The 26,414-nt window shown below is 36.1% G+C and overlaps 1 protein-coding gene across 1 annotated transcript; it reads right to left on the bottom strand.

Annotated features, from left to right (window-relative positions):
* Window positions 1-6,901: 6,901 nt before the first annotated feature.
* LOC143240356 (uncharacterized) lies at window positions 6,902-26,039 on the bottom strand. Its single transcript, XM_076482668.1, has 3 exons — window positions 25,775-26,039; window positions 9,088-9,324; window positions 6,902-7,464 (listed from the first exon to the last, which is right to left on the bottom strand). The coding sequence occupies exons 1-3, from the start codon at window positions 25,971-25,973 to the stop codon at window positions 7,232-7,234; spliced, it is 669 nt and encodes a 222-aa protein (XP_076338783.1). The 5' UTR covers window positions 25,974-26,039; the 3' UTR covers window positions 6,902-7,231.
* Between the last annotated feature and the right edge of the window lie 375 nt (window positions 26,040-26,414).

The following is a 26,414-nucleotide window of genomic DNA, read 5'->3' as shown; positions in this document are numbered from 1 at the left end:
TGTTTTATTTTTTTCAGGAACGTTTTCAATTAATATTCATAGGACTTGTTTGAGTTTGCTTGGTTTGCAACAGCCAGTCATATTGGTAATTCAGAATATTAACTTTTGGTGTAAAAGCAAAATTGCTTCCGTACAAGGTCTACATTAGTTTTCTGAAAAGAATTCATATTGGTTCGTTTGGTTGATATGATTGTGCAATAATGAATATTCTGTTTGTTTGTTGTTTGTTTAATAAAATTTTTTGTGTTTTTTGAATAGTTGTTGTATTATCATTTCGAACATGAATAACAGCTTTCAATGACCACCTGCCGGTAGTCTGCCACCTGGTCAGGACACTGAGACAGTCCAGCAAAAAAGTTCATGGATCTGCAGTTCGCCATTTCCCATAATACACAGCAAACTTCCGGCGGGGGGATCATCTGGGTCTCTCCTTTTCTGTTGGTGTCAGAAAAATCGTTCTTTTTCCAAGACAGGAGCGAACTTTTGAGGGCTGGGCAATATAGTACGATTAACCGGGTACGGTTCGGTTACGAGGCAAAGATTAACCGGTTACAAAAGTCCGTAATCGTCGCAGCCCTAGTAGATACGTACGAGTAGCGTGTTTTAAACAACAACCATATGTCAACAAATTATACACCCTTGTGCAAATTAATTGAAACAAATGGTCATTTTACAATATTTTCAGCATGGCGGTCGGTGTAGGCTCGCTGGACCCGCTGATTTCCTTTAATAGTCAATTTTTCACACAGACGGCGTCATTAGTTGTGTTTTGCACTACAGTCGATCCGTTTTGAGGATATATGAGGAAATTTTGAGGAATATTACGTCGTTCGATATTGCGTTAGAAGGGCAAGGAGACCAGTCAAAAACAACTTCTTACCAACTCAATGAAGGAAAAACGGTATCAAAGGGGTCTGAAATACAAAAACTGGACGCAAGAACAATGGAGGAAGGTGTTATTCAGTGATGAGCCTCATTTCTTCGTACAGGGTCAAAGAAGTCTGCATGTTCGCAGATCTCCAGGTGAGAAATTTCGAAATTCTCACATCAATCAGTTCGTAAAACATCCCTTGAAGAAGATGTTTTGGGGCTTTTTCAGCAACTATGGCGTCGGAAGCTTACATATCGTAGAAGGTATGATGCGAGGACCACAGTTCCTCGAAGTTTTGCAGAGATGAGTCGTTCCAGAATTAAAAAAGAGATTTCCAGATGGATCTGGCATTTTTAAGCAAGATCTGGCTCCGTGCCACACATCGAAACTTGTGAAGAATTTTATGACTACAATGCGAATAAAGGTGCTGGACTGGCCTGGAAACTCTCAAGACTTAAATCCTATTGAAAATCTTTGGGCGATTTGTAAAGAAAGACTTCGGGGAAAAGACAGTACTACGAAAGATAAGCTAATTGAAGCCATAATTGAGGTGTGGTACGGCGATCAAAAATTAGTAAAGATTGCAGTCAACTCGTGGACTCGATGCCAAAGCGAATTAATGATCTTCTGAAAATAACGGCGGTCATATCATGTATTAATTTGTGAGTAATATTTGGATTCTCAGAAATAAAACGCAATTTTTTTTTTTTTTAATCGTAATTTTCCGTCTTGTTTCACTTAATTTGCACAAGGGTGCACATTATGGAGAGACGTACTACCAACTGTTAGACATTGAAGACTGGTACACCACCAACAAAATTTGTCATTAACGATTGGTACATCAACAATACAATTAGACATTGGAAACTATGTTATTAACCACAAAACTACCACTGGTATCAAAACCTGGTTTCTAGCAGTATAAGTCCGCAGACATACCAACAATAAGACATCGTATTTAATCTTAAGTTTCCCCGTAAATACAAAAATCTAATTGTAAGTGAAACAGTGACCTGGTCCTTTCACGCTCTTACTTAACAGTAATTTTGTGAAATTCTTAGACATAACACGTTTTCACGTATCAGCTAAATATACTGATCACGTGGGGGAGCACTGTTTAATTTGTCTCAGTAATCTAAGTGGTCAAAGCAGTAGAACGTACAGTTACTATTCTGTTCCGTGGGTCAGCTGAGAAACTGGAAAACTTTAGTAACTCGTCGTCATGATGATAGGTAAAATTTAACAAGCAGAGACATGGAAGAAAGTCATTTTCATGTAACTATACAAATAACATGATATCTGATTACAAAACAGAAACGTAGAATATATTTCCATTTTATAGCGACAATAATAAAATTTATATAAATTTAAGTATCACTACGTGAACCAAGAAATTCGGCAGATATACGTTTTACGCCCGACACTGCAGGTTAGAATAACATCAAGGTAATTTAAACAACAATGTAAAACATATACAGAATTAGTTGGATCGAACGTAGCTTCTTGATAACTAAGTCAACTGGGAATCCGATGGTTCATGGTTTGCTTTCCATCGTCGACACAAATTGTGTTCCGCTCGTTCAGGCTGTATGTGCGTTATAATAGTGACAATCAAATACCACTAGTCGTCTAGAGTAACCCAAGAGTTAAGGGTGACTAATTGCCTTTCTTACGGTTTATAATTTCAAAGCTTGAGAACGGCAAGAGTATGAAACTCGTGAGTAGTTTTATTCGAATATCCAGAACAAAAAAACTACACTTAATGTTCAATATGCTTGCATCACCCTCCTCAAGGATACACGAGTTCAACAAAATTAAGTTTCTGGTTATTGGAAATAACTGTTTTAAAACACGTTCGATGAAAAGGCCCGACAAGCATGAAACTTGGGCACGTAGAGACACTGGTTTTAAGCTTTTGTTTTATTTTTTTAAAGTGTGTCGGCTAGCTTAATATCTGAACAAATGTTTTTTGAGGTGTTAATATCAGTTGAAAACCATAATAAAAATTATTATACGGAGTAGCCACTGGTTCTTGGAGTCGCATAACGTTTGTAAAATCTTGCCCCCCCCCAGTGGCACAGCGGTATGTCTACGGCCTTACAACGCTAGAAACTGGGTTTTGATACTCGTGGTGGGCAGAGCACAGATTGTCCTTTATATAGCTTTGTACTTAACTACAAACAAACAAACAACAACTAAAATTAATACAAATCCTACAAGCAAAAACAAAATTTTCTCTTGTCCTCTACCTTGATGTTACAAAGTACATTTTGATATTTAACAAATCACATTTCTGTATAATATTCATTGTTACTTTTTACTGTAGGCTTACCACACTAAGCATCATGTTTTGATACCCCCTGAAAGCCTATCGAGTAACATTGTGTTTAACAACACTCAAACCAAATCTTGACATCATTCTTAACGGTTATATTTACCTTTCATTTATCAGTAAACACCAATTTGTTGAAGACAGTAAACACGATCTAAAGTTCAAATTTATGTATTTTTTATTACCACTAGGCCACACCCAGCCTTGATTATTTAAATTCACCCTTATCCTTTCATATATAAAGTCAAGGTTATGTATTTTCAAACTACCCTAACCACAGTAATGTTTATTTTACTTTCATTCCTAAGGACCCCTGGACAAAGGTCTCATCAAATTCACAGTTCTTATACAAGAAATTATTATCCTATTTTTCAAAAATTTGGTTCTTTGATTAGTAGGTGATATAATAGAGTAAATATCATTGTTGCTTTTCTAATATAACGTAAACTACTTTCGGAATGTTTTGTTTTCACTGTGGTTTTCAATATGATGAAACGTTACATTATAACCACATATGTGGTTATCTGATCAAATATATATTTGTCACACGATATATTTATTTATTATATACATCGGTCTTACGCACGCCAGTTCAACGACTTTTATGATTATTTGTCATGTATAACAATCCCTTTATGCTCTGGTTTATAACTCTAAAAATAGAGGTTTGATACATTAAGCACAGTGCTGTTAACACTGCACTTAAAAACAAACACATATGTATTAGCTTCATTATTATTAGATCATCGATATTATCGATTATTTCTCATTTAATTCGGTTTACTTGTTGTCAGACAACGAGTGTAAATGTCACTTATCTTTAATTGGTATTTGATTAGTTTACAGACTGTTGACTAAAACAAAATGAATGCCATCGTTCAAGTCAGAATACACCGTTGCTGTAAAACATACTTAGGAGTAGGTTAATGAAAAAAATGGAGGAAAATTTTAATGAAGCTGGCTTTCTTCTGGTACAGTCTGGCATAGCCAGGTGGGGTAAGGCGTGCGACTCATAATCTGAGGGTCGCGGGTTCGCATCCCCGTCGCACCAAACATGCTCGCCTTTTGAGCCGTGGGAGCGTTATAATGTTTCGGTCAATCCCACTATTCGTTGGTACAAGTGTAGCCCAAGAGTTGGCAGTGGGTGGTGATGACTAGCTGCCTTCCCTCTAATCTTACACTGCTAAATTAGGGACGGCTAGTGCAGATAGCCATCGAGTAGCTATGCGTGAAATTCAAAAACAAAACAAATCTTCTGGTACTTTTTCAACTGCCACCAGGTGCTATTTGACACATTTGATTCGCAAAATTGATATAAAATCTAGAAGAAAATGCACAAAATATTGCCCTATCTATAAGTTAAGAAAGGGAAGTCCCCAGGGGACCGGCTCTTTAAATGGGCTCGGGAGAATTATATAGATACATTTAAGAAAACATGGAAATGAAAATTTGAAACAAAAAATAAATACTAATTTCCTGCTGTTATTAATAGGATAAAAGAAAATGTGTCTTAAGAGCCGTCAAAGCTTATTGACTGTATCACAGTTGTAAGTCGGCAGAACTGGCTACTAAATAATTGAGTGTTTTACCACATTTGTGTCATTCCAATTGTCTAAACTAAGGTACATTTAAAACTACATTCGAAACTTGACAACAAGAGAGTAGTACATTTTACAAGTATGTGCCCAAATAACACCATACACTCATGCTGCTTAATTCGACAGACAAACAGGTGAGTAGTAGTAGTAGTAGTAGTAGTAGTAGTAGAAGTAGTGAAACACCTGCGATGGAAATTGATCGGCGAGGCTCAGAACCTACAATATTTATTGGACCAGTGCAACTTTGAACCATATACAATGTTTTCACACATTCTAACTGCAATTTTATTACCTTTGGAAGTTTTTTTTTTTTTAAGTGTTGTAAGAAACATAAGCCAATTAGTCCAATATTGTGTCGTTGGAACAAGGGCATGTATGACTGACATTTCTATTTTGCACGTGCGTTCTTGCTCTCGAGAGTGTCATATTACGATACCGATGGGCTAAAACGTACGCTGAAACGGTCCGTGATTTCACGTTAAAAGTAAAATAAAACACATAATTAAGAGGTTCTAGAGGTTGTACAAATGAAATATGAAGTTATTGAGACAAAGAAAAGTATTTTAAATCTCAGAATGAAAAAGAATTGACAATTTCACAAACAAGTATTAATAAAAAAAAATATTTCATCAAAAAATCTGCCTGTGTGCAAAAACCTTGCAGAATTTGCTAAAAGTATACCACATTTTGTGAAGATACATTTAATATATTAGAAGTTACAAGTATGTAAACTGTAACGAGTACAAATGGTTACGAATTTGGTTTGATGGGCCTAGGCAGTATTGGCAAAGGTACACTGTAAAATTTCCATGGCAAGTTTGTTCTATTCAAAGCACACCCTTCCGCCCTGCACAGTTCCATAACATGTGTACTCAAGAAGAACAATTGTTTCCCAGCATCCTTTTTTCAACAGCTCAATTCCATAGAAATAAACTGCATCCAGCTTCTCGACCAGTATATTTTCATATGTAATTCTAAGAGCTTATGAAGAAAAAGCATATAAATATCCAATAATATCAACCACAATATGCATATTTGCCATGATCAGTGACAACAGGACCTTTTTTCTCTACACCAGGCTGGCAGGGATACAATAGATATAGTAGCAGTTGAAGCTCTATTTCTTGAACTGTTATGGTGTGAACAACATATGCAAATCAAATATAACCATAGGAAAAGCCTATTTCACACTCCACCTGTTTTAATGGGAGGTATGACTGGAAGTCATGGTAATAAACCTGTGTCTTGTTAGTCTCGTCTCAAAATGGAGATTTGTACTAACTGTATCATGTGAACAGTTTTTACAACTTAACTCTGAAAATTACACGACACTACACTTTCATTACTACACTGTAGTATGACTTGTTGCGGGTCTTGGTGGTCCTGGGCCAATAAATTGGTAGTTTTGTTTTCCAAAGACATTAAGAACAAGAAATATTGTATTGTTAGAATGTTTAAGTCCTTAATCTGAAAACATCTTTATGATTGGTCATCTTCGTTTCATTGATAGATTTAAACAGAAAGCAGTGTTACATGTATAAATATTACCTTGATTGGCAGATATGAAACACAAATCGGCGTTACTTGGGTGAATATTACCGAGATTTGATTTGTTAATCATTACAGGACACGGTTCTTCCTAAAATGATCCTAAAAATATAACGTTAAACATCTAATCTACTTTCTTCCCAGAATCCAAGACTACTCGTGCTGCTGTTTAATAAACATAACAAAGACAAAAAACTAACTCAGGCACCTACAGGATTTAAATAGCAGGAAATAGAAATTTTCATCCAGAATAATAGTGAGACCCCTAGGGTTCAAATGTAGCCATCCTTAATTTTGAATTATTGGTAAGAGCAAATGCAGCCAAGCAACTGCTCCTGTGAAAGATTCGACCAACTCTTTGAATGCAATCAAAGGATTGACTATCATTGTTCAGGTGAAACATTGCGAAATCTTTTTTTAATTCTTTATTTACTCCAGTAACCTCGCCCAGATGGCTTTAACAACTGTACTGATTGGTATACATGAATCCTCAAACTACTTGGACATATACAGGCTAATGATAAAGTAATAAAGAAAACTGAAACGTGGAACTACAGTTACGGTGAAATTTATTATAGAACTCATTACAAAGATATATAAAAATTAAATTAATAAAGACTATTTAAAACCAAGGTTTAGTTACAGTAAAATTTAAGGCTTGTTTAGATAAGTTGCACAAATTTTTTTGTATAATAGCAAACATAGAAACTCCACAAACATTCAACTTCTATAATCAAACAGTTATGTAGGTCACCTTCTCAAGTCTTCTAAACACAAACATGTTTAAATTCATCGCCGATCTTACTTTATAACAGTATTCTACTATTTAACTGAATATATATAATGTTTCTAAGAAAAGAATAGTTTACGAAAGGCATGGTTCTATTTCGGTAGTCCAATCTCTTCCCTCTGTCTCTTCAGAGCAGCTGTGTACCATTCCAGTTCCTTCAGTAAAACTGATCCTCCGGTTCTGACACGATCCGTTAGAGGTTTCCCATCTTCACTAAATGCATCAGAAACTTGTGGGGTTGCAAAGATAAACGATGGGGTTACCATTCCTAGCTCCCCAAGGAAAGGTCGGAGCGCCATAGCTGCAACTATACCCCCTGCTGGGCCTAAAAACAATTAGATAAAATACGCAAGTGACTGACAATGGTAAATTTGCCTATAACAAGACTTTTACAACAATTTATTACCAAATGCTTATGAAGAAACAGGCACATCGTGCAAGTCATTTAAAAATAATAACAGAAAAAAATAAACACTATTGAAATACAAGAGGCAGTAACGAATTTGTTGTCAATAAAATAAAAGTTTAACAATCTCAAATTAGCCTCATTTCGAATACATAAATTAAGTTTATGCTTGTGTAAACCAATTCTTTTGTGTACACATCGTATATGGAATTCTACTCCCGTAGCGACAGTTCTAGCTGTGTAGTGAAACATAAGATACTTGGAAAAATCAGTCAAAATCTGATAACATTTGATCACAGCAGAGTAGGTAGATCCGAGTTACAAGAAATATAACTGCAAAGAGGAACAAGAGAAAGGCTATAGATGCTTAACAAAATATTATAAAACAGCAACTAAAAAAAACTCGCATGTTCGGATGTCTTCGATTTCTTTTCGCTTCTTACAATTTCTAGTCATCTCTGGCAACAAAATCCCACCTCACAAAGTTGTATTTATCGACTTAAATCGGAACGCTTAATCCACCTTTTATATTGGCCGAGAAAGGACTTTTTAAATAGAACTTTTAAATAACGTACATTGAAGTAAAGATCTGGAGTCATTAAAAGATGAACAAAGTAAATTAAACTTACAGTACTCTTCGTGATTTTAAAAAGGGATTTTAAAGAATTTTGAGAGAGGGGAGCCATCACATCCATAACACGGGGATACCAGTGAAGTTTACGACATTCCCAAACTGAATTGTTTGTTCCTTTCAAAATAATTACTCACTAAGCAGAAATATTCCAATGGTGGAGAAAACTAATTGAAAAGACATTTGAGCAATTTGTTTGTCGTTAGGCACAAAGATACACAATGGGCTATCTGCGTTCTACCCACCACTGGTGTGGTAACCAGATTTCTAGCTTATGCCCTCAGACTTCTGTTCAGTCACAATGGTGACATCAAGGAGCAGAAAATGAGGTAAACAAGAACACACTGAAGGTCATTTAAGGTGGTTATTAACTGGTGTGGCTTGTTTTGAATTTCGCGCAAAGCTACACGACATCTATCTGTGCTAGCCGTCCATCATTTAGCAGTGTAAGACTAGAGGGAAGGCAGCTAGCCATCACTACCCACCGCCAACTCTTGGGCTACTCTTTTACCAACGAATAGAGAGATTGACAGTCACATTATAATGCTCCCACGGCTGAAAGGGTGAGCATGTCTGGTACGACGGAGATTTAAACCCGCGACCTTCAGATTATGAGTCGAATGCCTTAACCACCTAGCCATGCCAGGCCTAGGTTTTAAACTGACTATTTTCACTCCTTTTTTACATAATATAGCATTAATTTCCGCTCTTTGGAAATAAGCCACGTGTTTCCTTATTATTTGTGTCACTTGAATATTTAGCCATCATCCCATTATCCGGTATCATATTATATTGCAATCTGTACTTTTTTTAAATTAAAATCAAACTTTTTTTTGTATAATCTAGTAATATAAAATTACCAAAAGAAGCTACCAGGTAGCAGCATCATGACGTCACCACACGAGACTTACCAAGGGAATAGCAAACAATTCCACAAGGTTTGTACTTGTACGACGCAGGAGGAAAGTGGTTCATCATGTTGGTCAGAGCTGGAGGAATGGAACGGTTGTACTCGGCTGAGATGACCACGTAGCCGTCAGCATCCTGTATAATCTTGTTGTACTTGACTAGCCAATCAGGGGGTTGTTCGTTTGGACGGTAGAAATGAAGAGGTTTTTTTAGCATCGGGAATTCCATTTCTTGTGGGTCTGGAAAAGAAAATCGTGCCTTTAGGTTGGTTTCAGCTTCCAAGTCTTCGTTTACCAAAATAATTACCATTTATGAGGTGGAAAATATCAAACTGTCTTGATGCTGAAATTTATATAAAACAAGACCGAGCATAACCAGTGGCGAATTTAAGGTTGTGTGGGCCCAGGGTCTAATCATTTTTGAACCCTACATCCCATGTAATTTTAAATAGAATAAAATTATCAGTGGACTCCCATTAAGACCAGGGGCCCTAGTCTGTACCTAAATACGCCATTCAGCATAAATAACCACATGTACGGAGAAAAATTAAAATTGACTTGTGCAAAAAATACACTGCCTTAAAAAAAAAAAAAAACACTGTAAAATCCTTGAATAAATTAAAAGCCTATAGTATGATGCATTATATGATTAACTAATCCTTAAACAACTTATATTTGTTTTAAAGTTACTCGCCACTTGTGTAGTATTTAATGGTTAAAACATTGAAGATGAAGCAGATAAACGTCGAAACATGCAGTGTGTATATTTTCTAGTCTTGTGTTTTTTGTCGATTTTTAACTCTATAGTAAGTTGTGATATTTTATTTTTGAGACTGTAAACTGTTTTACAACTGTGTATTAAATAATCGTTGTTTTAAAATAAATGAGTTGTTTTCAACATATTTGTTTCTGACTGGGCCAGCCTAGTAGTTGACATGTGGGGTTGTGAATCGAAAGGTCCAGGGTTCGAACCAAGGTGTTTTAAAACACTATTTTTACTGTTTAACAGCACACACAAATTAACCGGAGCTGGACAAAGACATTCCTGTGCGCGTGTGCCAAGTTAGCGGCGATCCTACACGAGACTTCAGGTGGACTCCACGATCACATTGAAAATTCAAAATTTTTATTTTACTGTTAGCCACGACTTATAATCAAACCAACATGATCATAACACAACAGCTCCAATGTTTACGTGACAGAGCGTCTTGATATCTAATGTTTAGAAACTTCACTGCTGAAACCAGACATCGCTTTATTTTTTACGCAAGCAACACTGGATCAGGGCATGGGCTCATGCTTAATTAAGCCCAGAGCCTCGCGCTAATTATGGGACCCCAAGTTATGACTATAAATGTATTGCACGTAGAGGTTCTATCTCGAGAGGGCCTCGAAGTTAAAAAGTAAAGGGTCAATAAAACCCTAATCTGGCCCGGTTTGCAAGACACAGACTGAAGCTATTCATGCACAGCGCCAAAAAGGGCCAACAATGGATACAAGTTGAATTAAGTATTTATTTACGCAGTATCGTTGTCTATATTTCTGGGTGACATCCTGTCAGCCAACAAAATATCTCAAACTGAACGAGTTTGTTTCAAACTCAAGTGCCCCGCCCACACAAACCTTTACACAACATTTACAATTAGATTAGTTTAGGATCGCACCGAGATATAAATTCTGCACATCCTCTGAAAACAAAACAAATGGCCTTGCCTGTTAAAACACAAGCTCTCTCCTCCTTAAGGTTCACTACTTTTATGTAATATATTGTTCCGGTCAGAAGTAGGTATTGTCATTAAACAAATACTACTTATCTGTCCTCTGTTAACACACAAGTCAAAAGTAACAAAGTTGCCCATCATGCGCTCATCCCTAAAACTAAGAGAATTGACAGTGAGGGTTAACTACAACTCTGTTCCCATCGTTGTTCGATTCTGATAGTAGGTAAACTACAACTCTGTTCCCATCGTTGTTCGATTCTGATAGTAGGGTAAACTACAACCTGTTCCCATGTTGTTCGATTCTGATAGTAGGGTAAACTACAACTCTGTTCCCATCGTTGTTCGATTCTGATAGTAGGGTAAACTACAACTATCGTTGTTCGATTCTGATAGTAAGGGTAAACTACAACTCTGTTCCCATCGATTCTGATAGTAGGGTTAACTACAACTCTGTTCCCATCGTTGTTCGATTCTGATAGTAAGGGTTAACTACAACTCTGTTCCCATTGTTGTTCGATTCTGATAGTAAGGGTTAACTACAACTCTGTTCCCATTGTTGTTCGATTCTGATAGTAAGGGTTAACTACAACTCTGTTCCCATTGTTTGATTCTGATAGTAAGGGTTAACTACAACTCTGTTCCCATTGTTGTTCGATTCTGATAGCAAGGGTTAACTACAACTCTGTTCCCATTGTTTGATTCTGATAGTATAGGTTAACTACAACTTTGATTTCATTAGCGACAACTGCTTACCTCTAACGAAACTATCGTCAAAGAGTTTACGCAATAATCAAAGTTCCCCTAGTTTCAGTAATGACGTGTTTAAGTTATTTCTCAAAAGCTATACGGGAACTTCTACTAATTCATTTAGGGCGAGTGTCTTCTATCTTATTGCCAGGTGATTAGGGCGCTCGACTCGCAACCTGCGAGTCCGAATCCCCATCCTACCAATTATGCTCTCCCCTTTCAGCCGCGGTCACGTAATAAAAGGACAGTCAAAACCACCATTCATTGGTAAAAATAAAAAAATAAAAAGTGTCGCCTAACAGTTGGCGGCAAGTGGTAATGACCAGTTGCCTTCCCTCTAGTCTTACCCTGTTAAATTAGGGACGGCTACCGCAGATAACCCAGGTGTAGCTTTTGGGACGTCAAGCACAAATAGCCCTCGGATAGCTTTGCGAGAAATTCAAACCAAACTATTATATCCAACTTCATTCACTGGTTTGACAACTCCGCCCAACTCTATACTTCGAGACTTAACGGGTCCTTTTCAAGCATCTATCGTAGTACACAAGTTTCTATTTAACATTGAGGTCATTATTGTCAGCTTACTGTGGGAAGGAGCTGAAAACTTATCTGTGCGTATGTATCAGCTGTCTTAATTTATTACGTAAAACTTAGCTACGTATTTCTTTGTACAATATTCCACGACTGATGCTCACTAAAGCTGTTATAAACGTCAGCAAATTATGTACTTTGGTTAATTATTCATATGGTTATCGTTTGAAACTCACCAAATTCTGTCACATGATGTTCATTGATTCGAAAACGTTTTTCATGTATTTAGCCACCCGTAACACGTTACGTCCTTCTCGGACGCTACCTAAAACATAACGTAATTGAAGCCCATGGCGACGCATGAACCCTTTTCAAAGTGTAGCGTTTGGTGGTTTGTATCACTAAAGAACTTGGGACAACACCACCTTAACAACAACCTATCGAATAACACCCGTCCGCTTTGGGCTTGAGTTTTCGTAAACCTTGCTACTTTGGTTACGTATGCCCGTTGTAGAGATTACTCTTAAATAAATAGTTTTCTAAAATTATACAATTAAATTAAGACAGTACAATAATGATTCGTTTTCTTTAATTTATATTTATTAGCTTTACTATTTTATGTTTTTCCTGAGAAATAGCAACTGAAAACAAACACTTTCGTGGTGTGTGAAGCGGAAGGATATTATAGCTTTAATGACGTCAGAATCAGTCAGAATGAATCAGCGATTTTATCGTACGCATATTTGACAAGATACTTAAACAAATGAGAAGCGTCATTCTGTTTTGTTTTATTATTTAATGTAGTTAACACTTCTGAGACTTGCTGAATATAAAATACGTTTTTATAATTTCGCATAATGTTGAGAAAGGGGACTAAATGAAATCGACATATCAATCTGCACTGTATCCACCACGGAGATATAACCAGAATTCTAAAGCTATCGATGATACCACCAGGAAGAGGAGAAATTTACATAATAAATGAGACAACTTATTGAATTTAATGAGAATTAAATTTAACCCTAACCTTCCCCTATGTCTGAATTATGTTTTCTGAAGAATCTAACGTCAACAAATTCAGGATGACACAAACTTCTGTCCTCATCATTGAGTCAAATTTTATTTGATTTTGAAATGGTTCTGGGCCAAGGAGACAGTCACAGTTTTTATTACATCTGAAAAACTCTTGAGAAATGTGCGGAAATATATATTTTTTACTGTTACAGTTTAAAGCCTGTCCGTAATATTTTCCCTTGTTTGTTTTGAATTTCGCACAAAGCAATTCGAGGGCTATCTGTGCTAGCCGTCCCTAATTTAGCAGTGTAAGACTAGAGGGAAGGCAGCTAGTCATTACCACCCACCGCCAACTTTTGGGCAACTCTTTTACCAACTGATAGTGGGATAAAACGTCATATTATAACGTCCCCACGGCTGAGAGGGCGGGCATCTTTGGTGCGATCGGCATTCGAACCATAGGCTCTCAGATCAAGAGTCGAGTGCCTTAATAACTGGTTATACTGGGACGAGTTTGTTTCAACTTAAAAAACAAGCCGAAATATGAAACGCTGCACGAGTTAAAAAGACCCCAGGGTACAAGCTATAATATGGGATTATAAAATGTACCTTAGGATTTGGAGGTAACTGCGGAAGTAAGACCCACAGTGATGTTTAAATACTGATACAAAAATTAATAGTTAGTGGATTTAATAAAGAAACGTTGAATAAAATTATTAAACTATTCTATAACAAACACAAGAATGTATTAAATAATTATGAAGAAATAAAAATAAGAGAAATTTTACTTAAAGTTTCCAGTCACCATTTTTAGCTATAAATAAAAGTATTTAACAACTAAACACTAATTTATGTGGATGTGAACCTTGCCGCATGTAAAGGCTTCTTTAGAACATGATAGTCACAGTAGACTTGGTGAATGGGTGATGGTCGGAAGGTATACCAGTTTGTTTGGACAGCTGGATAGGACGCTTCATGCTGGTATGGTTCGTTTACTGTGCTGTCAATTAGTGCCTTTCTATCATGTTGGGGGCTGGAATGATAACTTCAAGAAGTAAGTTTTCAAGTTACTTACCCCCAAATTATAGTACCTTATTTCCTTATTTTTTCCTTCTTTTCTTAGGAGAGCAGTCACATTCTCACAACTGTCTGCAGGTGGTGGAGGGTGATATAAATGTGGAACGTTGTAGGCTTGAGCACCCACGTCTCGTTATCCTAATTTCTATATCTATTGTTGCTCTTTTATTTCTTATGTGAAACTGCCAAATGGAAGTTAAGACTGACAGACGGTGTATCCCCACCGCAATGCGAATCCTATTCCACAGAAATCCAAAACCTAGGGTACATTTCATAATCCTACATTATAGTTTGTTCCCTGGGATCTTTTCAGTTAGTGCGGCGTTTTTTTTTTTAAATTATATTTGTTTTAGCTTGTTTTTAAGTTATAACAATAATATAATTAATCAGAGATTTTGATTTGTTGTTTTTAATACAGTTCTCCCTCGTGAGTTTGAAACTTCATTAAAATGTATTCATTTTCCCTAAAACAGTTATATATATATATATTCACAGAGGGGGTCATCTCAACCTCAGAACAGTGAAAACTCAAGCATAAGAATCATTGAAAGTTGAAGAATGTTGGTCAGTACAGATAATCGAAGGGATGTATTAGGGTATTTACTCCAATGACATTCTAGAATTTTTTGTAATTTTTTCAAATAATTTGTTCTTTTTTTTACAGTAAACTTCAGTTCAAATAAATTTAACAACTAGAATCCAAACTTTTGTTATATATATATATATATATATATATATATATATATGTCATGTTTTATTTCTAGCTCTGTTTGTTACAAATGAAGAGACCACAGCCTAGGTGGTTGTTTAACTGGCACACAGATTATTTGATTTGATTGTTGTTGGTATTTTATTTAGTTAAATTTTGCTAAAAACTATTCGAGGGTTATCTGGGCAAGTCGTTCCCAATTTAATAGTGATAGACAAGAGGATGAGCAGCTAGTCAAAACCACTCATAGTCAACTCTTGGGTTACTCTTTTACCAATGAATAATATGATTGACCATAACGTAATAATGTCACCCCCTAAGACTGAAAGGGCGAGCATATTCAGTCACGGAGATTCGAATCTTGGACCCATAGATTGCGAGTTGAGAATCCCCTTACCACCAGACTAGACATTGACGACCTCAGCTCAGAACTCCATAGACAGAGATGGGTATTCCAATTACATTAAGACAGCGAACAGACCAACTGACCCAAAAACCGCTTCCCATTTTATTCCAATACCTCAAGTCCAAGCAATCAATTTTCCCCGAGAATACCACATATTTACAATGTATTCCTGTTGAAGTTAAATGAATCAGAAAAAGGGGTCGTCCCAATATGTTAGATTCCAATGAAAACTGTGAAGAAGTATTAGTGTGAATAAGATGTTTCCCTTTGTTGTCGCAGGTCATTAAGAGGTTAACATTTTAAATACGATTGATCGTGATTGATACCTAAACATGGCAATTTTTGTACTATCGATCCCAGATTTTAGAATTGAATAATGAAAATATATACAAATATAAAAATTAACGCCTACTTATTAAATGAGCACAATAAAAGCACAAATTAAGCCTAAAATATGAGAATTTAGATTAGTTTCGTAGCTGTACAGCAAGTATTTATAACCGTGCTGTTGTAGAGAAGCATCATTGAAGGTCTTTTGGAATGTCACTCAATGTAGAAGCCATTGCATTGCTAAAAGTCACGGATTTTGAACTTCGTTTGTGGTTGCCAACATTAAATAATCTAAAACTGTGCAATGAACTCTCGAAAAATCTCCAACCCATATCCATGAATATAACAACTGTTATCTTTTCATCAGTGTTACTTTCTCAAATTCTGGACCCCAGAGGAAAAAAAATATCAATTTTCGACCCATTGATGGATATAATATAGCTTAAAACTTAAAAACAAGAAGAATTTTTTTAGCCTATCTAGACTGTCTCATTAATTAAACTATACTTTAAAAAACTCGGAGTCAGCCCTCATATTTCATATATTTACCACGTTTTCTCTTACAATTCTTTACTGCATCTATCACATATGAAGTCAACCTATTTCAAAGGCCAACTGTCCTGTCGGAAAAAAAAAATTGTCTGAGCTGCAGATGATTTCTACCCATCCAAAATTGATATCTGTGTTCCCTAATCCTCACATTCTTACCACTTATAAAAAGGATGATTCAAATACTACCAATTCCCTTAACAATCTTAAACATTTCAATTAGATCTTCCAACTCTCTTTTAACAGTTGTAATTTCAGATATCTTTACATGACAATCTTTTCATTCCAGGTATCACTCTAGTGACCATTCTCTGAATCCTTCACAAGAGTTCAATGTCTTTTTTTTTTAGGTAAGGAGCCCAAGACTGAACACAATACTCCAAGGATGGCCAAACCTGTAGCCATCGAGAGACGTCGGAAGTTTATCTTAAAAGACATCATAAACTTTTGGAATTCACTTTAGTGTTTTGTGAAACTGTTGTTTGAAGGAATTACTAAAGAAATCGACAAAAAAACACGACAAATCGCAGCTATATAAGTTACGGATAGAATTATGTTATGACAGCTATGTAGCAAACCGTTCAGTTTAATAAGTCTTTACAAAAAACACAGTTCTCTCGGTGGCACAGCGGTAAGCTTAAGGGCTTATACTGCCAAAATTCGGGGTTCAATTTCCCGCATTACACATATTCATATAGTCCCTTTGTGAAAACTAAAGACAAAACAAACATACAGTACTGTGCAAAAGTATTAGAACAAAATCGGTATTACCGTTGGCCACCTTACCCTAATGTTACTACTACCAGCAATGCCTATCTCTGGTATGTGTAAAACTACAATTCACTTGACTTACATTTCAATTGTAAAATAAACATTGATAAATATTCTGAGAACTAAAGTTAACCAATAAACAAAGTTTTCATCTCCACTCTGACAACCAGTGTACGGACAGAGAACAAGTGGCTTTCGAGCTGATTTTAGAAATATTTATATCGTAAAAACGGCACCAGTTACACAGACAACGGTTAAAAATAATTTTTACAAAGTTTTAATTGGGAAAAGATAGGAGTGAGAGTGAATACATGCAAAAACTCCGTAGATAACTAAAGTATATACAACATTATATATATAGTTAAAATGTATTCTACAGACGTCTGGTAGGGTTACTATGTTTTATGTTTTTTAATTTCGCGCAAAGCTACACGAGGCCGATCTGCGCTAGCCGTCCCTAATTTAGCAGTGTAAGACTAGAGGGAAGGCAGCTAGTCATCACTACCCACAGCCAACTCTTGGGCAACTCTTACCAACGAAGAGTGGGATTGACCGTCATATTATAATGCCCCCACAGCTGAAAGGGCGACCACGTTAACTGAAAATGACCTAGGAAGGTTGGAACGTTTTTCTGTAATTTATTGATATTAAAATATTTAATACCCATACCAGACGTCCTGAAATACATTTTTACTTCAAGTGGGTTTCTTGTCATCATGAGGTACATATATTAACAACTTTAAATACTTATCCATCCACCAGTGTACTAAAGAACGGAACGCTTCACAAAACAGTGCACTTAGTTGTGACGTCACTTAAAGTATAATTTTAACATCAAGGTTATCCAATTTTATTATTTAATTTCTTTTTTAAAAAAAAGCAAATAACCTAAATACGAGTAACTGTAGTGACCTCTATTCAAACAGTTATGTATATTTTAATATAATATTTCCTGGAAATATAAACATTATATAGTTCAAGAATAAACTAACAGCTACTCGCCAAAGGTAGATACGTACGAGTAGCGTGTTTTAAACAACAACCAGATGTCAACAAATTATACACCCTTGTGCAAATTAATTGAAACAAAAGGTCATTTTACAATATTTTCAGCATGGCGGTCGGTGTAGGCTCGCTGGACCTGCTGATTTCCTTTAATAGTTATTTTTTCACACAGACGGCGTCATTAGTTGTGTTTTGCACTACAGTCGATCTGTTTTGGGGATATACGACGAAATTTTGAGGAATATTACGTCGTTCGATATTGCGTTAGAAAGGCAAGGAGACCAGTCAAAAACAACTTACCAACTCAATGAAGGAAAACGGTATCAAAGGGGTCTGAAATACAAAACTGGACGCAAGTACAATGGAGGAAGGTGTTATTCAGTGATGAGCCTCATGTCTTCGTACAGGGTCAAAGAAGTCTGCGTGTTCGCAGATCTCCAGGTGAGAAACTTCGAAAATCTCACATCAATCAGTTCGTAAAACATCCCTTGAAGAAGATGTTTTGGGGCTTTTTCAGCAACTATGGCGTTGAAAGCCTACATATCGTAGAAGGTATGATGCGAGGATCACAGTTCCTCGAAGTTTTGCAGAGATGAGTCGTTCCAGAATTGAAAAAGATTTCCAGATGGATCTGGCATTTTTAAGCAAGATCTGGTTCCGTGCCACATATCGAAACTTGAAGAATTTTATGACTACAACGCGAATAAAGGTGCTGGACTGGCCTGGAAACTCTCAAGACTTAAATCCTATTGAAAATCTTTGGGCGATTTGTAAAGAAAGACTTCGGGGAAAAGACAGTACTACGAAAGATAAGCTTATTGAAGCCATAATTGAGGTGTGGTACTGCGATCCAAAAATTAGTAAAGATTGCAGTCAACTCGTGGACTCGATGCCAAAGCGGATTAATGACCTACTGAAGATAACGGCGGTCATATCATGTATTAATTTGTGAGTAATTTCTGGATTCTCAGAAATAAAACGCAATTGTTTTGTTTTTTTTAAATCGTAATTTTCCGTCTTGTTTCACTTAATTTGCACAAGGGTGCACATTATGGAGCGACGTACTACCAACTGTTAGACATTGAAGACTGGTACACCACCAACAAAATTTGTCATTAACGATTGGTACATCAACAATAAAATTAGACATTGGAAACTATGTTATTAACCACAAAACTACCACTGGTATCAAAACCTGGTTTCTAGCAGTATAAAAGTCCGCAGACATACCAACAATAAGACATCGTATTTAATCTTAAGTTTCCCCGTAAATACAAAAATCTAATTGTAAGTGAAACAGTGACCTGGTCCTTTCACGCTCTTACTTAACAGTAATTTTGTGAAATTCTTAGACATAACATGTTTACACGTATCAGCTAAACATACTGATCACGTGGGGGAGCACTGTTTAATTTGTCTCAGTAATCTAAGTGGTCAAAGCAGTAGAACGTACAGTTACTGTTCTGTTCCGTGGGTCAGCTGAGAAACTGGAAAACTTTAGTAACTCGTCGTCATGATGATAGGTAAAATTTAACAAGCAGAGACATGGAAGAAAGTCATTTTCATGTAACTATACAAATAACATATCTGATTACAAAACAGAAACGTAGAATATATTTCCATTTTATAGCGACAATAATAAAATTTATATAAATTTAAGTATCACTACGTGAACCAAGAAATTCGGCAGATATACATTTTACGCCCGACACTGCAGGTTGAATAACATCAAGGTAATTTAAACAACAATGTAAAACATATACAGAATTAGTTGGATCGAACGTAGCTTCTTGATAACTAAGTCAACTGGGAATCCGAGGGTTCATGGTTTGCTTTCCATCGTCGCAACAAATTGTGTTCCGCTCGTTCAGGCTGTATGTGCGTTATAATAGTGACAATCAAACACCACTAGTCGTCTAGAGTAACCCAAGAGTTGAGGGTGACTAACTGCCTTTCTTACGGTTTATAATTTCAAAGCTTGAGAACGGCAAGAGTATGAAACTCGTGAGTAGTTTTATTCGAATATCCAGAACAAACAAACTACACTTAATGTTTAATATGCTTGCATCACCCTCCTCAAGAATACACGAGGTCAACAAAATTAAGTTTCTGGTTATTGGAAATAACTGTTTTAAAACACGTTCGATGAAAAGGCCCGACAAGCATGAAACTTGGGCACGTAGAGACACTGGTTTTAAGCTTTTGTTTTATTTTTTTAAAGTGTGTCGGCTAGCTTAATATCTGAACAAATGTTTTTGAGGTGTTAATATCAGTTGAAAACAATAATAAAATTATTATACGGAGTAGCCACTGGTTCTTGAGTCGCATAACGTTTGTAAAACACTTGCCCCCCAGTGGCACAGCGGTATGTATACGGCCTTACAACGCTAGAAACTGGGTTTCGATACTCGTGGTGGGCAGAGCACAGATAGTCCTTTATATAGCTTTGTACTTAACTACAAACAAACAAACAAACAACTAAAATTAATACAAATCCTACAAGCAAAAAAAAATTTTCTCTTGTCCTCTACCTTGATGTTACAAAGTACATTTTGATATTTAACAAATCACATTTCTGTATAATATTCATTGTAACTTTTTACTGTAGGCTTACCACACTAAGCATCATGTTTTGATACCCTGGAAGCCTATCGAGTAACTTTGTGTTTAACAACACTCAAACCAAACCTTGACGTCATTCTTAACGGTTATATTTACCTTTCATTTATCAGTAAATACCAATTTGTTGAAGACAGTAAACACGATCTAAAGTTCACATTTATGTATTTTTTATTACCACTAGGCCACACCCAGCCTTGATTATTTAAATTCACCCTTATCCTTTCATATATAAAGTCAAGGTTATGTATTTTCAAACTACCCTAACCACAGTAATGTTTATTTTACTTTCATTCCTAAGGACCCCTGGACAAAGGTCTCAAATTCACAGTTCTTATACAGGAAATTATTATCCTATTTTTCAAAAATTTGGTTCTTTGATTAGTATGTGACATAATAGAGTAAATATCATTGTTGCTTTTCTAATATAACGTAAACTACTTTCGGAATGTTTTGTTTTCACTGTGGTTTTCAATATGATGAAACGTTACATTATAACCACATATGTGGTTATCTGATCAAATATATATTTGTCACACGATATATTTATTTACTATATACATCGGTCTTACGCACGCCAGTTCAACGACTTTATGATTATTTGTCATGTATAACAATCCCCTTATGCTCTGGTTTATAACTCTAAAATAGAGGTTTGATACATTAAGCACAGTGCTGTTAACACTGCACTTAAAACAAACACATATGTATTAGCTTCATTATTATTAGATCATCGATATTATTGATTATTTCTCATTTAATTCGGTTTACTTGTTGTCAGACAACGAGGGTAAATGTCACTTATCTTTAATTGGTATTTGATTAGTTTACACACTGTTGACTAAAACAAAATGAATGACATCGTTCAAGTCAGAATACACCGTTGCTATAAAACATGCTTAGGAGTAGGTTAATGAAAAAAATGGAGGAAAATTTTAATGAAGCTGGCTTTCTTCTGGTACAGTCTGGCATAGCCAGGTTGGTTAAGGCGTGCGACTTATAATCTGAGGGTCGCGGGTTCGCATCCCCGTCGCACCAAACATGCTCGCCTTTTGAGCCGTGGGAGCGTTATAATGTTTCGGTCAATCCCACTATTCGTTGGTACAAGTGTAGCCCAAGAGTTGGCAGGGGGTGGTGATGACTAGCTGCCTTCCCTCTAATCTTACACTGCTAAATTAGGAACGGCTAATGCAAATAGCCCTCGAGTAGATTTGCGTGAAATTCAAAACCAAAAACAAATCTTCTGGTACTTCTTCAACTGCCACCAGGTGCTATTTGACACATTTGATTCGCAAAATTGATATAAAATCTAGAAACAAATGCACAAAATATTACCCTATCTAAAAGTTAAGAAGGGGAAGTCCCCAGGGGACCGGCTCTTTAAATGGGCTCGGGAGAATTATATACATACATTTAAGAAAAAATAGAAATAAAAATTTGAAACAAAAAATAAATACTAATTTCCTGCTGTTATTAATAGGATAAAAGAAAATGCGTCTTAAGAGCCGTGAGAGCTTATTGACTATATCACAATTGTAAGTTGGCAGAAGTGGCTACTAAATAATTGAGCGTCTTATAAGGTAAAAGATGAAAGATGGCGTTTTGGCTAGGAATGTTTTTTAAAACAGTATTATTCATATTAGAACAGGCACAATACCAGTGTGTGTTACGATAAAAAGGCATGGGTCTTTTTTTTTTTCAAAATATATTTAATCAACCCAACAATTTTAAAATTTGGGAGAAACATATGAGAAATAGAAAAGTAACTTAATTAATAACACTCGACCATTGTAAATTGTAAGCATTAGAATACCAACAGAATAAATACTTGTTTTCTTAGCAATCCCCAAATTTCGGGGATAAGTTTGTCCTTAATCAATAATTTTTATGCAAACTGTTCTTTAGTTGTACTTGTTTAATAAAACTGAACACTTGTATTTTTTTCCAGTCAAAGTTAATAAACAAGGTTGTGTAAGTGTTAATATTTAATCAAGACCAATGAATGTTTTGTCTTTGGAAGTGATACTTTACATTTTAAAATACATGTAGCTTTCTGCTATTTTTCACATTTTTACAAGGTTAACACTAAATATTGTTTCACAACATATTCAAACTTAATAGGCTTAGATTAGTGTTAACCGTGTAATCTGAACCTTATTCACTGTAATATTAGATCCTAAGAAGCAGATATTATGAAGATTAGCTAGAACTATTGTATACAAAAGCCTCAGGCCCCGTTACTATTAATAATATTAGGCTAGGTCTATGTAAAGTTGGTGTTTATTTTTGTATTATTTACCCAAAAAACAGGCCATCATAAAGCCTGATCCTTACATTTCACAGTTTCTTTCCGTCAGCATTCATAGGAAAGAAGTGGAATGAGGGAGATTTGTTGTGTTTTATGTCATAAGTAAACGTGACGTTTATACGATTCCATTCGCATTTGCTTTCGTAAGGAGTCTTGTTCTCGATTTAAGATGGCAGGTGCATGTTATTCGTGATTTAAGTATACTCTTGTTTAGACATTAACACTATTCATATTATATTTTAAAATACTACGTCTTACATCCGTTGCTTAAGGATTTGAAAGAAATCCCTAATTGATCAAGTATTAAATGTAGAGTTGAAAATATAATAATTAGGAAAAATAAATTTTTAACGGAAAGTAGGGGACGGTGGTTATTCGTATAATTGCAATAAGAAAAATACAAAACAAAACAAGTGCTGTGATAAAAAGTAGTGATACTAGTTAGAATTACTTTAAAACAATTTTGAGTTTTTAGTGTAGTTGGCATTATGGCCCGTATAGATAAATTAAGCAGTCTCAATTTGCCAAAAAGTTAAATTAATCTAACGTTTTTCTTCCTGAAAAACTAAATGTTAACAACTACACAGAAAATTTGTGTGAACGTATTTATAATCTATATAAAACACATAGGGGGCCCATAGAAGTAATTACTGGAATTCACTGCAATAACGACAGTATTTTTTGTTTAAATTATTATTATTTAACTGACACTTGCTGACACAGAAGCTCACTGACGTGGAAAATACTAAGTAAAACAACGCACCCCGTCTGTAAAGTAGGTTACGAGTTCTTAATAAACGTCAGACGCCTGAGTGGTTTCCTCAAATACGAACATGATCGTTTTAGTTTATTTGAAATGCAAACAAGGGCGCTAGCCCTCCCTAATTTTGCAGTGTAAGACTACAGGGAAGGCAGCTAGTCATCACCACCCAACGCCAACTCTTGGGCTACTCTTTTACCAACGAATAGTGGGGGGTTGACCGTCACATTATAATGCCCCCCATAGTTGAAAGAGCGGGCATGTTTGGTGCGACCGGGATTCGAACTTTAGGCTCTCAAATTACGAATCAAGTGCCTTAATAACAGAGCGTCTTGTCATCTAACGTTTGGAAACTTCACTGCTGAAACCATACATCGCTTTATTTTTTACGCAAGCAACCCTGGATTAAGGCATGGGCTCATGCTTAATTAAGCCCAGAGCCTCATGCTAATTATGGGACCCCAAGTTATGACTATAAATGTATTGCACGTAGGGGTTCTATCTCGAGAGGGCCTCGAAGTTAAAAAGTAAAGGGCCAATAAAACCCTAATCTTGCTGGTTTGCAAGTCACAGACTGAAGCTATTCATGCACAGCGCCAAAAGGGGCCAACAATGGATACAAGTTGAATTGAGTATTTATTTACGCAGTATCGTTGTCTATATTTCTGGGTGACGTCCTGTCAGCCAACGAAATATCTCAAACTGAACGAGTTTGTTTTAAACTCAAGTACTCCGCCCACACAAACCTTTACACATTTACAATTAGATTAGTTTAGGATCGCACCGAGAAATAAATTCTGCACATCCTCTGAAAAGAAAACAAATGGCCTTGCCTGTAAAAACACAAGCTCTCTCCTCCTCTCACTACTTTTATGTAATATATTGTTCCGGTCAGAAGTAGGTATTATCATTAAAGAAATACTATTTATCTCTCCTCTGTTAACACACAAAGGTCAAAAGTAACGAAGTTGCCCATCACGCGCTCATCCCTAAAACTAAGAGAACTGACAGTGAGGGTTAACTACAACTCTGTTCCCATTGCTGTTCGATTCTGATAGTGAGGGTTAACTGCAACTCTGTTCCCATTGCTGTTCGATTCTGATAGTGAGGGTTAACTGCAACTCTGTTCCCATTGCTGTTCGATTCTGATAGTGAGGGTTAACTGCAACTCTGTTCCCATTGCTGTTCGATTCTGATAGTGAGGGTTAACTGCAACTCTGTTCCCATTGCTGTTCGATTCTGATAGTGAGGGTTAACTGCAACTCTGTTCCCATTGCTGTTCGATACTGATAGTGAGGGTTAACTGCAACTCTGTTCCCATTGCTGTTCGATTCTGATAGTAAGGGTTAACTACAACTCTGTTCCCATTGTTGTTCGATTCTGATAGTAAGGGTTAACTACAACTCTGTTCCCATTGTTGTTCGATTCTGATAGTAAGGGTTAACTACAACTCTGTTCCCATTGTTGTTCGATTCTGATAGTAAGGGTTAACTACAACTCTGTTCCCATTGTTGTTCGATTCTGATAGTAAGGGTTAACTACAACTCTGTTCCCATTGTTGTTCGATTCTGATAGTAAGGGTTAACTACAACTCTGTTCCCATTGTTGTTCGATTCTGATAATAAGTGTTAACTACAACTCTGTTCCCATTGTTGTTCGATTCTGAAAGTAAGGGTTAACTACAACTCTGTTCCCATTGTTGTTCGATTCTGAAAGTAAGGGTTAACTACAACTCTGTTCCCATTGTTGTTCGATTCTGAAAGTAAGGGTTAATTACTACTTTGATTCCATTTGCGACATTTGTACACTTCAACTGCTTATCTCAAACGAAACTATCGTCAAAGAGTTTACGCAATAAACATATACTCTATACTTCGAGTCTTAACGGGGCCTTTTCAAGCATCTATCGTAGTACACAAGTTTCTATTTAACATTGAGGTGATTATTGTCAGCTTACTGTGGGAAGGAGCTGAAAACGTGTGTGCGTATGTATCAGCTGTCTTAATTTATCATGTAAAACTTAACTACGTATTTCTTTATACAATATTCCACGACTGATGCTCACTAAAACTAACGCTGTTATAAACGTCAGCGAATTATCTACTTTGGTTAATTATTCATATGGTTATCGTTTGAAACTCACCAAATACTGTCACATGATGTCCATTGGATTCGAAAACGTTTTTCATGTATTTAGCCACCCGTAACACGTTACGTCCTTCTCGGACACTACCTAAAAACATAACGTAATTGAAGCCCATGGCGACGCATGAACCCTTTTCAAAGTGTAGCGTTTGGGGGTTTGTATCACTAAAGAACTTGGGACAACACCACCTTAACATCAACCTATCGAATAACACCCGTCCGCTTTGGGCTTGAGTTTTCGTAAAGCTCCGCTACTTTGGTTAAGTATGCCAGTTATAGAGATTACGCTTAAATAAATAGTTCTCTAAAATTGTACAAAGAAATTATGACAGTAGAATGATGATTCGTTTTCTTTAATTTACATTTATTAGCTTTACTATTTTATACGTTCTTCCTGAGAAATAGCAACTGAAAACAAACACTTTCGTGGTGTGTGAAGCGGAAGGATATTATAGCTTTACTGACGTCAAAATCAGTCAGAATGAATCAGCGATTTTATCGTATGCATATTTGACAAGATACTTAAACAAATGAGAAGCGTCATTCTGTTTTGTTTTATTATTTAATGTAGTTAACACTTCTGAGACTTGCTGAATATAAAATACGTTTTTATAATTTCGCATAATGTTGAGAAAGGG

This window comes from Tachypleus tridentatus, chromosome 13 (assembly GCF_004210375.1).
Source record: "Tachypleus tridentatus isolate NWPU-2018 chromosome 13, ASM421037v1, whole genome shotgun sequence".
In the NCBI taxonomy this organism is placed as follows: domain Eukaryota; kingdom Metazoa; phylum Arthropoda; class Merostomata; order Xiphosura; family Limulidae; genus Tachypleus; species Tachypleus tridentatus.
The sequence above is the reverse complement of the archived record's forward strand: the minus strand, read 5'-3'. Positions and strand labels throughout refer to the sequence as shown.